This window comes from Zalophus californianus, chromosome 5 (assembly GCF_009762305.2).
Source record: "Zalophus californianus isolate mZalCal1 chromosome 5, mZalCal1.pri.v2, whole genome shotgun sequence".
Classification (NCBI taxonomy): domain Eukaryota; kingdom Metazoa; phylum Chordata; class Mammalia; order Carnivora; family Otariidae; genus Zalophus; species Zalophus californianus.
Genome location: NC_045599.1, coordinates 125,591,301 through 125,605,762, shown reverse-complemented (window position 1 = coordinate 125,605,762; position 14,462 = coordinate 125,591,301). Strand labels below are relative to the sequence as shown.

General features: G+C 41.9%; 1 protein-coding gene across 3 annotated transcripts in view; it reads left to right on the top strand.

Moving 5' to 3' along the window:
• Nucleotides 1-3,049: 3,049 nt before the first annotated feature.
• Nucleotides 3,050-14,462, top strand: part of SLC1A3 (solute carrier family 1 member 3) — a 77,345-nt gene continuing 65,932 nt past the window's right edge. For 2 of the 3 annotated variants that reach the window (XM_027605846.1, XM_027605847.1), the window contains exon 1: nt 4,898-5,177. In XM_027605846.1, coding sequence (XP_027461647.1) covers nt 4,997-5,177 — 181 coding nt within the window. In that variant the 5' untranslated portion in view covers nt 4,898-4,996. Of the gene's footprint in view, nt 3,277-4,897; nt 5,178-14,462 lie in introns of those variants that run through there. The other variant, XM_027605845.2, reaches the window with a different exon arrangement.

Below are 14,462 nucleotides of genomic sequence, written 5' to 3'. Positions count from 1 at the left end.
AAGACAAAATGAAAGACCATCTACCACAAGTTCTACTTCTACTGTAACTACAACTCTAACATTTCCATTCAGGTTAAATCAGTTCCCGTTCATGTCCTCACATTGTATAATTTCTAAATTATTGAGTTGACACTCCGTATGATGATCCTAAAATGTAAGCTATTTTTAAAGATTCTTTTTTTTTAAGATTTTATTTATTTATTCGAGAGATAGAGAATGAGAGATAGAGAACACGAGAGGGAAGAGGGTCAGAGGGAGAAGCAGACTGCCTGCTGAGCAAGGAGCCCGATGTGGGACTCGATCCCGGGACTCCAGGATCATGACCTGAGCCGAAGGCAGTCGCTTAACCAACTGAGCCACCCAGGCGCCCTAAAATGTAAGCTATTTGAATAAAGAATGACAAAATCTCTCATGAAACATGAAATTAAAAATAAAAGTAGAAAACATTTGGTAAATGTTAAAATATTTTCTAATCCATTTTCTTCTTCTAATTCCAGAATGCCCTCCTCTTGAATGCTGAAATTTAATTGTTCTGTACTCTGTTAACAGCACTTACTCGTTAATCATGATCCTTCGTACTTCAGACTAATGAATGGAAACAGTCCATTTATGAATACATTAGATTTGGTGATTGTTACAGTGACTTTTTTTCTCAAAAAATAAAAGAGAAGGTATGTACGGCATACTTTCTAATAGTATGTTCACAGAGGATTCTTGGAAGATTTTTCAAAAGTAGCAGTGTTTGTCCCATGTGATTTTTTTTTCCACTCTGGAATACCAAAATTAATATGATTCCCTGGCTCTGTGGTGTCTCCTACCTAGAGTAGCTTTAAATGAAATCGGCCTATAGAGGCTTGTTCATAATTTCTTGATCTTTCACTTATTTCGTATTTCTATGAAGGAAAAAATATTTTAACGCTTACGGGTCTTACTTATGAAGTAAGGGAAAAGGTAGAGATGTGTGTTGAGTAAACCTAGGTTGCCCCAAGGGCATTATTGTTATAGCTTTCCCAAAGAGAAAGTGGTGCTTAAAAGAAGTAATTCCCAATCTTTCCCCCCAGACTAAAACCTTGTAATGCGGATGAACTCTGAACTGAGACTCTTTGCATCTCATTTTCTCATTAGGTTTTATTACAGCCAACAAAACTTTCAGTGGTGTACCTTCTCAAGGGTACACCAGACTCCCATAATGTCTGCGCAAACTAAAATAATGACATGGTTTTTAACCAAGCCTTAGGGATTAGAAAAAAGGAAAAAAGAAAGGGCGGTAGGGCCTTCTCATCTTGATGCTATCCAAAGTGTGGTTTTTCTAGGCCTTTTTCTTGCCTATGTAAAAACAGAATTTAAAAACATAAATGCCACTTGGCTTGAAACTCCATTTAAAATCACTTAAAGATTTCTTTCTTTAGCGCTCTTAAAATCCAAGTCACTTCCACAAGAAATATGGACAAATTAGTCTTAAACCCATGGCTCAGATAGGACTTAGGGCAGTAAATAAATGCTCTCAAATGTACTCATGGTGTTAAGAAATGATATCTGCTCCATGCACCTAGGCCAGAGGCACCAACATAAAAAGAATTTTCTTTTAACACAGAAGGTTGAAAAGCATTTTGTTTCATACTTTTACATTACGCCATCCACTAATAAAGGCTATTTAATGTTTACTACATATCAAGCATAGGACTGGTTCTTGCCCTCAAAGAACTTATAATTCAGTTGAGAAGCCAAAGCTTAACATGATTTTAAAAAGACAGGATTAGCAGAAGACAGCGTGTAATTAAGTGTTAACCAATGTGGCCCAGATGCTAATTGACCGAGGAGATCACAGGAAGAGAAAAGATTCCTGAGGGCTGGGACTGTCAAGAGTATATATTTTCAATGAACTCTTAAAATTACACCAAATTTAAAAGTTGTTATGATTCATTAAACAAATGCTGCTCGTTTGTCATTTTAAATCATTTACATGATTCGCCATTGCTTTCCAACCAGTTGGGAAGGGCACACACAAAACGGTTAAGAAGGCAGGAGACAGGAGACAAGTCTTTAGACTCTCCCTGGGTTTGCTAATGAGGGAAAAAACACACCTTCCTGTCTGATGACAGACCCAAGAACTAAGCAGATTTTGCATGGAGAATACAAGATTTAACGAACAGGAACACAGAACTCTGGCTATAATTTTTGGTATGGGTTTTCGTTTCAAACTTTGTTCTTCATGCTAAACAAGTTCTAAGTTTCGGAGCTGAGTCAGGCTTAAAATTTTTTTTTTCCTTTTTAAAAATCTATTTCCACAATCTATTTTCTTTTCGAAGAAAAGTGGGCTAAAAGTGCAATGAGAATTTTCTAATTCCTAAAAACAATGGTGCGGGGACTGTGGGGGTTGGGAGATATTTAGCATCCTTTAAAATGGAAACATCTACCTGTTACAGCAACTTATGTTTTGAAATCACAAACCTTCAAGTGTGCATTTACACTCTTGGGTCTTAAAATGCTTTCTACTTTATAGCTCAGCAAAGATCCTGGTCTCTGTGTGTTTCTTACCTTTTTAGTCTTTGTAATGCAGGCACTTTGAGCTAAATTAGATTTGTTATAAGAGGTTAAACTGCTAACACAGAGGCATGCCTCATCTTGTGTTTTGAGTAACTTTAGGCAAGTTTGCAGAATTGTAGTAAGCATTTCTTTTTCTCCATACTTGTTGCATTCTGGGTCTTCCCAAGAAATGTCAGTTATTTCCCCCAATTCTAAAAAGAGGGACTCTTTATAACAGTTGTACAACCAGGCAAAAGAGCACACTCTCGTGTTTCCTTCAGGGGAGGAAACTGCAATAGTGTGAGATAATTAAATTTAGTTTTAGCAAAGTCTTCTTTGAAACGTTCTAATCAAGACTTCCAGCTTTCTGAGTATGTGTGTGAGCTTTATTTTGCAATTCTTCCTGGTCCCGGTTTTGCATTCCTAATGAAAGTGAACTGACAAAGCGTGAAAGTGGTCTAAGGAGCAAAACAAAGCCAGCAAGCATGCTTCTGGTGAGCCAAGATTAATCAATATTCCAGAAACCTCGGGTTTGCCCCCTCTTTCCCTGTGGTGTTTTCATTTTTCCCCACTCCCCCTTTCCCGGGCGCAGACTCCTCCCCTTTTCTTAAGTTGCCCTGATAGTAACTTGCAGTTTCAGAGAGCGCGTGCATGCCTTGCTCACGGGCGTTTGTTAGTCTGCGGTACCTGCGGCGGAATTCACCTTGTCATTGCCTGCGGTTCCGGCCACCCGTTACAAAATCAGAAAAGGTAAGTCTGACGTCCTGTATTCCTGCTGGGCTTCACTCCTCCTTGCCCTTCTCCACCAGTGTATTTTGTTTCGCCCCGCGGAGGAGTAGCGAGAGTAAAAAGCTAGCCATTTTGGTAGATAAAGTCCACGTTAGTAATTTCATGTAACCAGCGCGTGGTGTGTATTTATGCCGTGTCCGCTCTTCATTTGGAGTTGAGTCATTTGGGCTGGATTGGGGGTAGATTGTGGTTCCAGAGATAGAAAAGAATCAAGGTTGAGCTGGTCTGTTTTAAAAAGTGACTGGAAAGGGAACCAGAGATTAGTGAAAAGAAAAAAAAAAAAATCTGGTCTCTCGTGTCACCCCTCCTTCCCTTCTCCCTAAACTTGTAATCTGCTGTGAAGTCTTAAGCAAGCTGTGGGTCGTATTGTCACTGACCCCAACCTGCAATTTTATTTAAAGGTCAAAACTGTTCAGACGAGTCTTTTTTTCCCCACTTGGATTTGCCAAAAGCTTCGGAGGAGTCTTTTGCTTCCCAGGGACCTCCCCCACAGCCGCCCGCGCTGGCTGCTTGCGTTGTCATATACACACGTCCACACGCACCACGGATTGCTACTTGGATTGATCACGGGAAAGATTATGGATCACAAATCTTATAAAACAGGAGGAATCCTTTGATTTCTTCAAAACAACTGATTTCCACCCAGGAGAGATTGACTTAGCTATATTTGAATAACCTAGGAGCACTTTAAAGAAACTAGAAACCACACACTGTAATGTTTGGAATGAAAATTGGATTCATCTCCTCTGTTCTAGAAATCCCAAATTTTGAAATACCCAGAAGTCACTGTTGGTTTCCTCAGAAAACTCCGATATGATTGCCACAAGGACAGATACTACTTTCTACTTGTAATAAAAATGGAAATGAATTACGATTTCAGATAACGTATAGATGGGCTTGGATATCTTTGCTTATCTCAGGAGAAGAAAATTAAAAAGTGACCTGTAAAATAGTCAAATATATTTCCGAAGTCCTGTGCATATATTCTTTTCATGACCATATTTGTTAACTGATATTATCATGTTTTTTCCTTAATGAAGAAAATCGTTACTTTATTATATATAACAGAAAGCTCTGATGGTGAAATATCAATATCTTAATTCATTTTATCGACCTGGTTATGCCTTCACCATGTACACGACATAAGCCATCAAGTAATTATTGAGCGCTTCCTGTGCATTCAATTCAATTAGACATTTATTGAGGGTGAACATTGTGCAAAAAGCACTTGGCTAGGTTGGGGGGAGACGAGGGGGTGGGGGCTGCTCAGTCACACTCAGGGCTCTGATGAACCCTTTTATAGTCTCCTTGGAATGCGAAGGGCAAATTTTTTAAAATAGAACACACAATTCTGCAGGTATATTCTTTATTTATTACTCGTATAGTCTGAATTTAGGCACATCTCTCACACGTGGTCCAGTAAAATATGCACATCCCCGCCTTGAAAGCTGGCATCGCGGCTCGCTAGCCCTTGATTCCTGCTGAGATTATGCAGTGTGCCAACAGCCTGCCCTGCTGTGGGGCAGCTCTCATTTCTCACCCCTGCAGGCTGTAACTCTCGTCTCTTTTCTCCTCATTCTAGTTGTGTTCTCCAACACCAAAGAGGTCTTGGCTTTCCGGGGGTGATTCCGAGACACCGACGTGCAAAGAAGAGACTCTCCCTCTCCTAGAGAAGTAAAATATGACTAAAAGCAATGAAGAAGAGCCCAGGATGGGGGGCAGGATGGAGAGGTTCCAGCGAGGAGTTCGTAAGCGCACACTCTTGGCCAAGAGGAAAGTGCAGAACCTCACAAAGGAGGATGTTAAAAGTTACCTATTTCGGAATGCTTTTGTGCTGCTCACTGTCACTGCAGTCATTGTGGGTAAGTCATTTGATAACAACCAAAAAAAAAGGATCTTGTTTCTCTGGGGCATCTGGCTGCCTGAGCATATTATCAGATAGACTGATTGTAGGTATTCAAAATAATTGTCCAGGCTTTCATCTGAACTGGAAGATTTTTTTCTCCCATTAAATGACAGTCTGTTGGCATGTTTGGAGCAATATATGGTAAACACATGGGAATCTGAAAGAAGCATCATTAGGCATTATGCAAATCAATTGATTGTGTGGAGAAGAGAAACAAATCAAATGTTTTTCCATCTCCTGTAAGGATGAAAGAGTGATAATTTAATCACTAGGCCTGAGCAGTTAAATAACAATAAAAACAAGCATGCCTGCTAGATTTGGCCAAAATGTAATCATTATAGGATGTCACTTTCACTTAAAACTAATTTATACAATTAGTACACCCAAAATGAGGTACAGGTTCCTAATAGTAATTATCTTCTAACTGACCTGAAGCTGAGTATCATGCCTGGAGGGAGAGGCTGAATCTTTTATGTGTTTGCACTCCCCCATCCAGTGACTAGAAAGAGTAAATTGAGAAAAATGTTGACACGGATCTTTTTCATTCATTTCTGGCCATAAATAGCTGTCCCTTTTCTGAAACTTTTCAGCCTCTTACAAATGTAGCATTGTTAACAGCAATCTGTACTAATAAAACATTGTTTTTGTTTGATTTATTGATATCTGAAATTACTGCTTATTACTTACGGGTGTCATTGATCCTACTTTAAAATAGAGCTGAAGGAACTACTTACTTGGAATCTTCGACTGAACCAGTATAGATATCCTTAGGCTGGTAAACATATAAGCCAAGGCCATGTTGTAAAAACTGCCTAACTCAAATTTCTACTATGTGGCCCAAAAGGGGGAGGGGGCATTTGTGTACAGATTTAATACCTTGGAGTTTGCCAAGATCTCCATCAAATATAAGGAGGTAATGACACTAAAAACAAATAAAGTTTTGTAGCTTGGAAATATAATTAGAACTTGATCCAAAAAAATAGGATTCTTAAATTGTAGACAAATAGGAATACAGCAGGAGAATAGTTTGTCACAAGAATTTAGATATATTCCATTTCAACATCTTTTGCTCCTGTTAGTAATTGTTGGTGATTAATGACTGTTCAACTAATTTTAGAGATGTTCAAAGAAAAAAGGTCCTGATAGACTCAGGGAAGCAATGGCTTTCTTTAGTAGGTTCCCAGGTTTGTTGTGGTTTTGTGTTTTTAAAAGATTTTATTTATTTATTTGAGAGAGAGAGAGCACAAGCAGGGGGAGGAGCAGAGGGAGAAGCAGGCTCCCCACTGAGCAGGGAGCCCAGACTCAAGGCCCTATCCCAAGATCCTGGGATCATGACCTAAGCCAAAGGCAGATGCTTAACTGACTGAGCCACCCAGGCGCCCCAGATTCCCAGATTTAAATACATTCCTGGGAGAAGTATTTCAGTGCTGTGTCATTGTCTTGGAAGTTCATGTAAAATGCCTGAATGACAGTCATCAAGCCAAACAGTAGCTGCCAAATAATAATAGTGAACATTTATATAGTACTATTCCAACTACTTTCTAGGTGTTTTGCCTCTATTAGCTTACTTAATCCTCAAACAAGCCTATGAGTGAGTGGGTAGGTATGATTGGTATGATCTTTATTTTATAGATGGGAATATTGAGCATGAAGAGATCAAGCACCTTGCCCAGAGTCATGCAGATAGTAAATGCTAGAGCTGAAAGTCAGACTCAGGCTATCCAGGCCAGAGGCCATTCTCTTAACCACTTTGCCATCCCGCCTTCCTGCTCTGTGAACTAGTTGGTGTCTTGTGAGAAATGCCAGGAAGAGAAATGCTGCTCTGACTTGGTAGAGGCCAATTAGCAAACAATGCTAGATGCATTCACATCGCATTGTCATTTTACTATATGACTTACCCAGTTAAATCAGCAGAAAACTTACAATTCTCCTACAAATGATTAAGCCACAACCCTCTCATTTATTTAACAAATACTCATTTATTCAGCAATCTTACACCCTTAATAATAGAGCTCAGTGATACTGGAGTATGTTTGGAAAAGATGCAGAAACACTTAATCAAAATGGTGTTCTAAACACAAGAAGAGTTCGACTTCTAGAACAGAAATGTTTCAGTTAAAGAAGAGAGGAATGGAAAGTAATAAAACCTACACATGGGAGGCAGACTGATGGAGAAGCAAGTTCCTAAGCGATTACAAAGACAAATCTCCACTAGAAGGAAGATAATGCCAGGATTTAATAGTCCATTTTCTCTATGAGTTCTGGGATCATTTCCTAGCCCCATGAGGACTTTCCTAACATTTGTGAGAACTGCAATGAGTTGGCTGAGCTGGGGTAGATAACTTGGCAGGATGTCCTCATGGTTGGCTTTACTGATGGAAACTGAAGAGGTAGAAGTTACAAGAAGAAGGCACTAACAAAGAAACACATAAAAAGAGCTCATTGACAGTCAGACCACTGAGTCTCCACCGAAGACTTGGAAAGGCAAATAGACTACTTAGTAGCAAACAGACTAAGGAAAGAAGGAAGAATCCTTCAGTTATCTCTTGGTGTGTCTTCCAGTGAGGGCCCAGTGAAAACAAAGGCACCATTTAGCTTGTCACTGGGTACCATGTCTACATCAGCCCTAAAAGAATAATAAGAACATGTCTGGGCTTCAGCTCTCTAATCCGTTTGCTGCAGCATAGGAAAAAACTGGGAAGATGCTAGTAAGGAAGAAGAAAAGTTATTTTCTCCAAAGAGGAGGTGAGAAGAACCAAATTCTTAGGTTTTAATCACTTTTAATAAAAAAAAAAGACCTAATGTCTAATGTCCTTTGTAAGCCATGTCAAAGTCTGAATGTGCCATGCTCTGACAAAGCGACGTAATGGGTGCAAATTAGCAACCTACGAGCATGCATTGCCAAGTGTTAAGTCCCTTTAAGAGGGTTCATTATTAAAGCATGAGATAAAGTGTCTCCCAGGGCTGTTGCAGACATCTGTCTGACAAAAACCACATTGAGGAGAGTGGTTACTATCTTTCTCCCTCCAGGAGGCACTTTCTCATTTCAAACTGTGGTAAGTGGGATGAGAGTGACCTCAGACACCTTGCTGAAAGAAAGGGAGAGTCCTTTGTTGTGTTCAAGTCACAGAATGCCCATCTTTCCGTGTCCAGGGAACGAATAGCACAATAAAAATGAAATCTCAGGCTAAAAATTTTTTGAAGAAATGGGTCATAAGATCAGCTGCAAGGGGAAGGAAACTAAATAGCATTGCGTAGACTTGGAGGGTGGTTTTACTTGAGGGAATTCCTGAACACAGCAACCAGCACCTTTCTCTGCTGTTTGTCTACACACACACACACACACACACACACACACCTTTTATGTTTGGGTTGTCCTTTATATGGGTTTGAGAATAATTGGTGACTTTTCAGAAAAGAAAACGTACTGGCTAAATGTGTATAAAGCATTTCCCATCATTCCCTAATACTTTTCAGCAATGAATGTAAATTGTACTATAATTCAATGCAATTCAGCAGTATTTCTGAAGGATATATAAGAAACTGGTCATTGTGGCTGCCTCTGGGATGGGAGCTGGGTGTCTAATAATAGAAGAGAAGGAATATTACTTTCCTTTAAATAAGTTTTTGTATGGTTTGAATGCACATTCACATATTATCCACTATTATCTATTGTTTGCTAAATAAATGTGTGGTTTTGTTTAAAGATTCAGTGCTATTCAGCAATTTAACAAATACTGAATGTTGGGTATCTGGCCTGTGCTATGCAATGGGGAGTCTCTGCCCTCAGGTCATTTAGTAGGGGAGATGGATAAAATGAGATGACAAAGGAATAGACAAGGTTCAGAGGCAGTAACAGGGAGTTTTTAAATTATCTCTAAACATTTTTTAAGTGAGATCGTATTATCCATACTGTTCTATATAATATATGATTTTTGTGTTGATACTTTAGAGGTTCTACTTTCTTATTAACACCCGTGGGGGTTGGGGGGCACCTGGGTGGCTCAGTCAGTTAAGCGTCTGCCTTCTGCTTGGGTCCTGGTCCCGGGGTCCTGGGGTCGAGCCCTGCCCTGGGTTCCTTGCTCAGCAGAGAGCCTGCTTCTCCATCTCCCTCTGTCCCCCAACTCATGAGCTCTCTCTCACCCTCTCTCTAGTTCAAATAAATTAATAAAATCTAAAAAAAAAAACAATGTGGGTCCTAGATGTATCACATGGGAAAAAAAGAGTGTGGCTTTTGATGAAGGATAGACATGGGTTTATATGCCAACTCTATGATTTAATAGCTGTATGATCCTAGAGGATGCATTTAACTGCTCTGAGCCTCGGTCCCCTCATCTCCCATTACACGTATTATATACATTGCAAACACTTACACTGTGTGCCAAACACTGTTGTAAATGTTGTTAACACATTAGTTTTATTTAATTCTCAAAACAAGCCAGGGAGGGAGGTATCCTTATTGTCATTTCACAGATAAGGAAACAGCTCAGAGACTTCTCCCACAGCTGATGCATATTCACCGGAATTCAGATCCACCAATCTGGGCCTATGTTTACACTCATCCACTCTTCTGAGTGCTGGTCCCTGCCCTCGGGACATGTCCCTTCTTGTTTTATGACATCGATTAGCTAAGGGTGTGCACTGACCCAAAGACAGGAGTGACGGAAAGGAGGGGTGAAATTGAGACCTCAGTACCCGAGGCACTCCTGTGTCCCCACCATTGCTTGCCTGTGAGCATTAGCAGAAGAGCTGGACTGCAGGCCTTTGCTCCGGTTTCTGACTTGGGTGACTGCAGGTGCTGGTGCTACCAGTAAGGGTAGAATACAGGAAGAAGATTGGGGCAAGAATGGGAGGGGGGACTTCGGTTTTTTGGACGTGTTGATTTTGAGATGCAAATGCCACAACAGAGATACAGTGCAAGAAGCTCGCTATACAGGGAGATTCTGAAGGTATTTTGATGTTGAGACTGAACCAGGACAGGTTCTGTCTTTGAGGGTTAAATGAATAATGATCATTGAAGTGGGTTGTCCTCCTGCATAAGCTACTGTGTAAGTGAGATCTTCTCAGAACACTGTTAACTCCTGGGCCCTTCTCTATGAATAAAGTGAGTATCTCTCAGAGAGGCCGTAGTGGTATTCTGTGCCTTGCACACATACACACTCTCTAGCTGAGTCAGTTAGTTCAGTCAAACATGTTTAGTGATGTGGTTAACCATCAGCTGCCACACTGAAGTGACTGGTAATGGGACCAAAGGGGCCGACGGCTGGAGTTAGCGGTGCGGGCACCATGTGGCCCCCGTGCAGGTAGCCTCTCTGCTTACCAGGAGACAGGCATCTCCACCCAGTTGAACAGCAGGAATCCAAAGAATGGTGAAAGATTTCCGGGCTGGGATTTATGGTTTCGTCAACACTTCCTGGAAATGAGAAGAGAGAGAGGGAGCTTCAGGAAGCTACGAGGAAAGGGGGCTTCTGGAGTAGGTCCTCCCCCGGTGCTATAGAGCTCAGCTCCTCCCAGAGGCTCCTGGGGACAGAGGGCTGGGAGGGAAGGGGCTAGGCCTTATGAGCTCAGAAGCCATGGATTCACCATGCCCTGCTCGGGAGAAGGGACACAAAGGTAGGGTGTAGGGACTAGTGATTTTCGTCTGCTTTGTCTTCTCCCCCAGGGAGCAGAAATACAGAAAAATTGTCAGGGAGAGCAATAATAACTACCTGACATGTGCTCACAGCCCACTTGGATCCTGGCCCTCAATTTCATTCTTGAAAAAGCATTCCAGGGAGCTGCCTCCTATCGTGGGGATATAGTCCAGGACCGTATAGGGGAGTGGATCAGGGCTATGGAGTCTGGAGTCTGACACTTGTAGGTTTCTGTCCCATTTCTGGAACTGAGCCTCTGTTCCTTCATGTATAAAATAGAATAATTGTAACACCTCTCTGCCAAGATTTATATCCCAGCTCCGCTACATACAACCATGTAAACTTTAATAATTTCCTTAAGGGCTGGGCAGGTAGAATATCCACAGAAACTGTACACCCCTCATCTTCCACTTGCGTCTTTGCTGGGGCACCAAGTGCAAATACACACTGATTTGATGACGCTATCTGCTAGAGACCTGAGAGCCAGGGGTGCGAGGAAAGGGAGAAGATGACCACCCGGTTGAGGTCTAGGAGAAGTGGCTTCTACTTCCTCGGCTAGAGAAGAGAGCCAAGAAGACTTGTAGGAAGAGATTAGGTGGTTGTAAAGCGCTTTGAGAGGCAGAGATGAAAGGCTTAGAGTAAGGGATACTGTCATTATCTGTCCCTCCCCCACCTGGCCTCCTGAGCCCAAGCAGAAAGGAATCCCTGGGCCCAGCCCTTACCACAAGACAGACTGCTCAGTGGAGGGTGTGCCTGACAGTAGATGTCTCGGGCAAGGAGAGCTGCTGAGAAAATGTTTTCAATAAATGTTTTAACCTACTCAACCGTGCATTTTTGTTCTTACCACTTGGGACCAATCTGCTAGTTCACCACCTCCCTGGTTTCTCCCTTTTCTCCAGCGTTTTGGGATCTACTGCCCATTACCTGCCATCCCTATCAGAGTTGGGTTGGGCTAGTTGAGGGGTTCTGGAAACCTGGGAGGAGTGTTGCTGGTTCCTAAGAGAGTTGGTATGGGGTAAGAGGGCTTGATGTCATTCGAAGATTATCTCTGGATTTTACTTTGCTGTTTTCTTCCTGTTTGTTCAGGTAATGAGAAAACTGAGCAGGCACTTCAAATTTGTTTCTCTTTTAAGTAGGTTATCAAATAAGCAGGTGTGTTCAGAACCATTACCTGCAGTAATAATACCTTCCATTGTTGTGGTGCTCCAGTTTACAAAGCGTTTGCCCAGTGCACTCTCTAGCAATGCGAGTCCAGGGCCCAGTCAGTCCTCCTTCCGAGCAGTATCTGCACATGTCCGGAACACAGCTGAGAAAGCACTAAGAGTCTAAAGGTCCTGGTTACGGACCCAGCTCTGCTATCAACTCACTCACTTTACGATTCAGGACAAATCTCTGGGCCTCAGATTTCCTCGTCAGCAAATCATGTTTCGACTAATGTCTGCTTCCCACTTCAAAATTCCATCATTTAACGTCTGCTCTGCCTTCCTCTAAAGCAGAATGTATGGAGTAAAACACGCCATGTTTTCTTTCCACTCCTTGACGCTGTACAATTGCAGGGACCTCTATTCCATACCGTTGATCTCCCGACCGGTTCTAGCCAGTCTCTCCCATCCACAAGCAGCCCCCTTCTCTCCCACTAGATTCTTGAGGGCCATCATGTTCCTGCACTCTGGGTGGGATAACCAGGTTGGAGCCCACAGGTGAGGCAGGCCTCTGCTGAAGGCTCCTCTGCCCTGCAATCTTCTGCCCATCCTTCATAAATCAGAGGAGAAAGGTGGCGAGTCTCTGTTTTTGCTGTAGAACCAAGAAGGCAGGGAAAAGCCTACATTTTCTGGAAAAGGCAACTGGAATTTAAGCCCTGTCTTGTCCAAGTTGTGCATTCCAGGTGTTGGAGCGCTTGATATTTATGGAACACTGGGGTGCTATCATTCATCAACTATTTGGTCTGGTAGCTGGGTGAGCTGTATCATTGCTGTGAGGTGAGGAAACACACAGAGCACTTGAGGCCTCGAAGTGTAGCCATGTGTGTGCCGATATAAAAAGGAAGAGTTTTAGGTCAAGCTTCAGGGTTATCAAAGTTGCCCAGCGCTTGCTCCCTAACCCAAGAATATTTCCATCACTGTGCCCAGTCAAGAGAGGTCCTCGGGTGGTTTTGAAACCAAAAAGAGAAGAATAAAAGCCCCCACACTAGATAAAGGAAGATATTCCCTGGATGAATTAAGACAAGAGGGGGAAAGGCATTCTTTTTTTCACGCTGTGTATTGTCTCAAAGATTCAAAGGTAAATATAGGAGCAGTGAGTTAAAACGCACTCTTAAGTTTTGAATTTCAAGACCGAGTCTCTGTCTCCAGAAAGGGCACCTCCATTCTTCTTGCACCCAAAGAGACTCTCCAGTTCTCCAACAATGATTCCAGGTCACAGCCTGCTTCTGCTTCCCAGAGAGAAAACAATAGGCTATTAGCGAGAGACTTTCTATTCAGAATCTTGTAAGATGAAGCTCATCTGTCCCTAATGAGAGATGGACAATTGCTGCCCTTCTCATCCTTTTAGACACATTGCATCCCTGGAAATTTCATCTTTAAAGCAAGTAAGGCAAAACCCCAGGGATCCGTGTGCTTGCTGCTGTCTTCAACTTGTTGTTGAATGTGAATGATGAATAGAGAAGGAAATTCTGAGTCTTTTAACAGACTGCCAATGACCAGAGCTCTCTTCTTTTTTTATTTGTTTACTTTTGTCCTCTTGGATTTGCTTTTTTAAGGCAAATGAAATAGCCATATAAAAAAGCTGAGATTCCAGGGACGCCGCAGTGGCTCAGTCAGGTAAGGATCTGCTTTGGACTCAGGTCAGGATCCCAGGGTCCCGGGATCAAGTCCCGCATCGGGTTCCCTGCTCGGCAGGGTCTGCTTCTCCCTCTGCCTGCCATTCCCCCTGCTTGTGCTCGCTCTCTCCTTCACTCTCTCTCTTGCTGACAAATAAATAAGGAAAATCTTAAAAAAAAAAAAAAGCTGAAATTCCATAGACTTCTATTTGCTTTTTTAAGGCAAATGAAATAGTCATATAAAGAAGCTGAGATTCCATAGACTTCCCAGGGCCTTGTCAGTTCTGCCGTTGCATTGCTTTGCTCAGTATGATGGATGATGAAAGAGTGTATTACCTTTGCCTAGTGGTTCACAGGGTGACTTTGCAGCTTTGGTGCACTCGTTACTCCAAGGGCTAATGTGGAAGCAGACGCGATCCTATAATGACTGAGTTCAAAGTTTTTTCAGATTCACTTCCTTGTCTCCAGAAAAAAGAGAACTGTTAGGTCAGAAAGTGCTCCACTTACTAGAAATCTGAGCACAAATAGTGACTTTCCTCTCCATGGCCCAAATTAAGTAAACCCATTGTTAAAACAAATTAAAGCAAGATTGAGGAGACACTAACCCAGACCCAAAGTGACTTTTTAGAAAGATCCAAGCATCTAGCAGAAATAACGTAGATTGGAATTCAGTCAGATTTTTTTTTTTTTAAGTTTCGTTTTTATTTATTTAACTAATCTCTACACGCAACATGGGGCTCAAACTCATGACCCAGAGATCAAGAGTCACATGCTTCTCGGACTGAGCCAG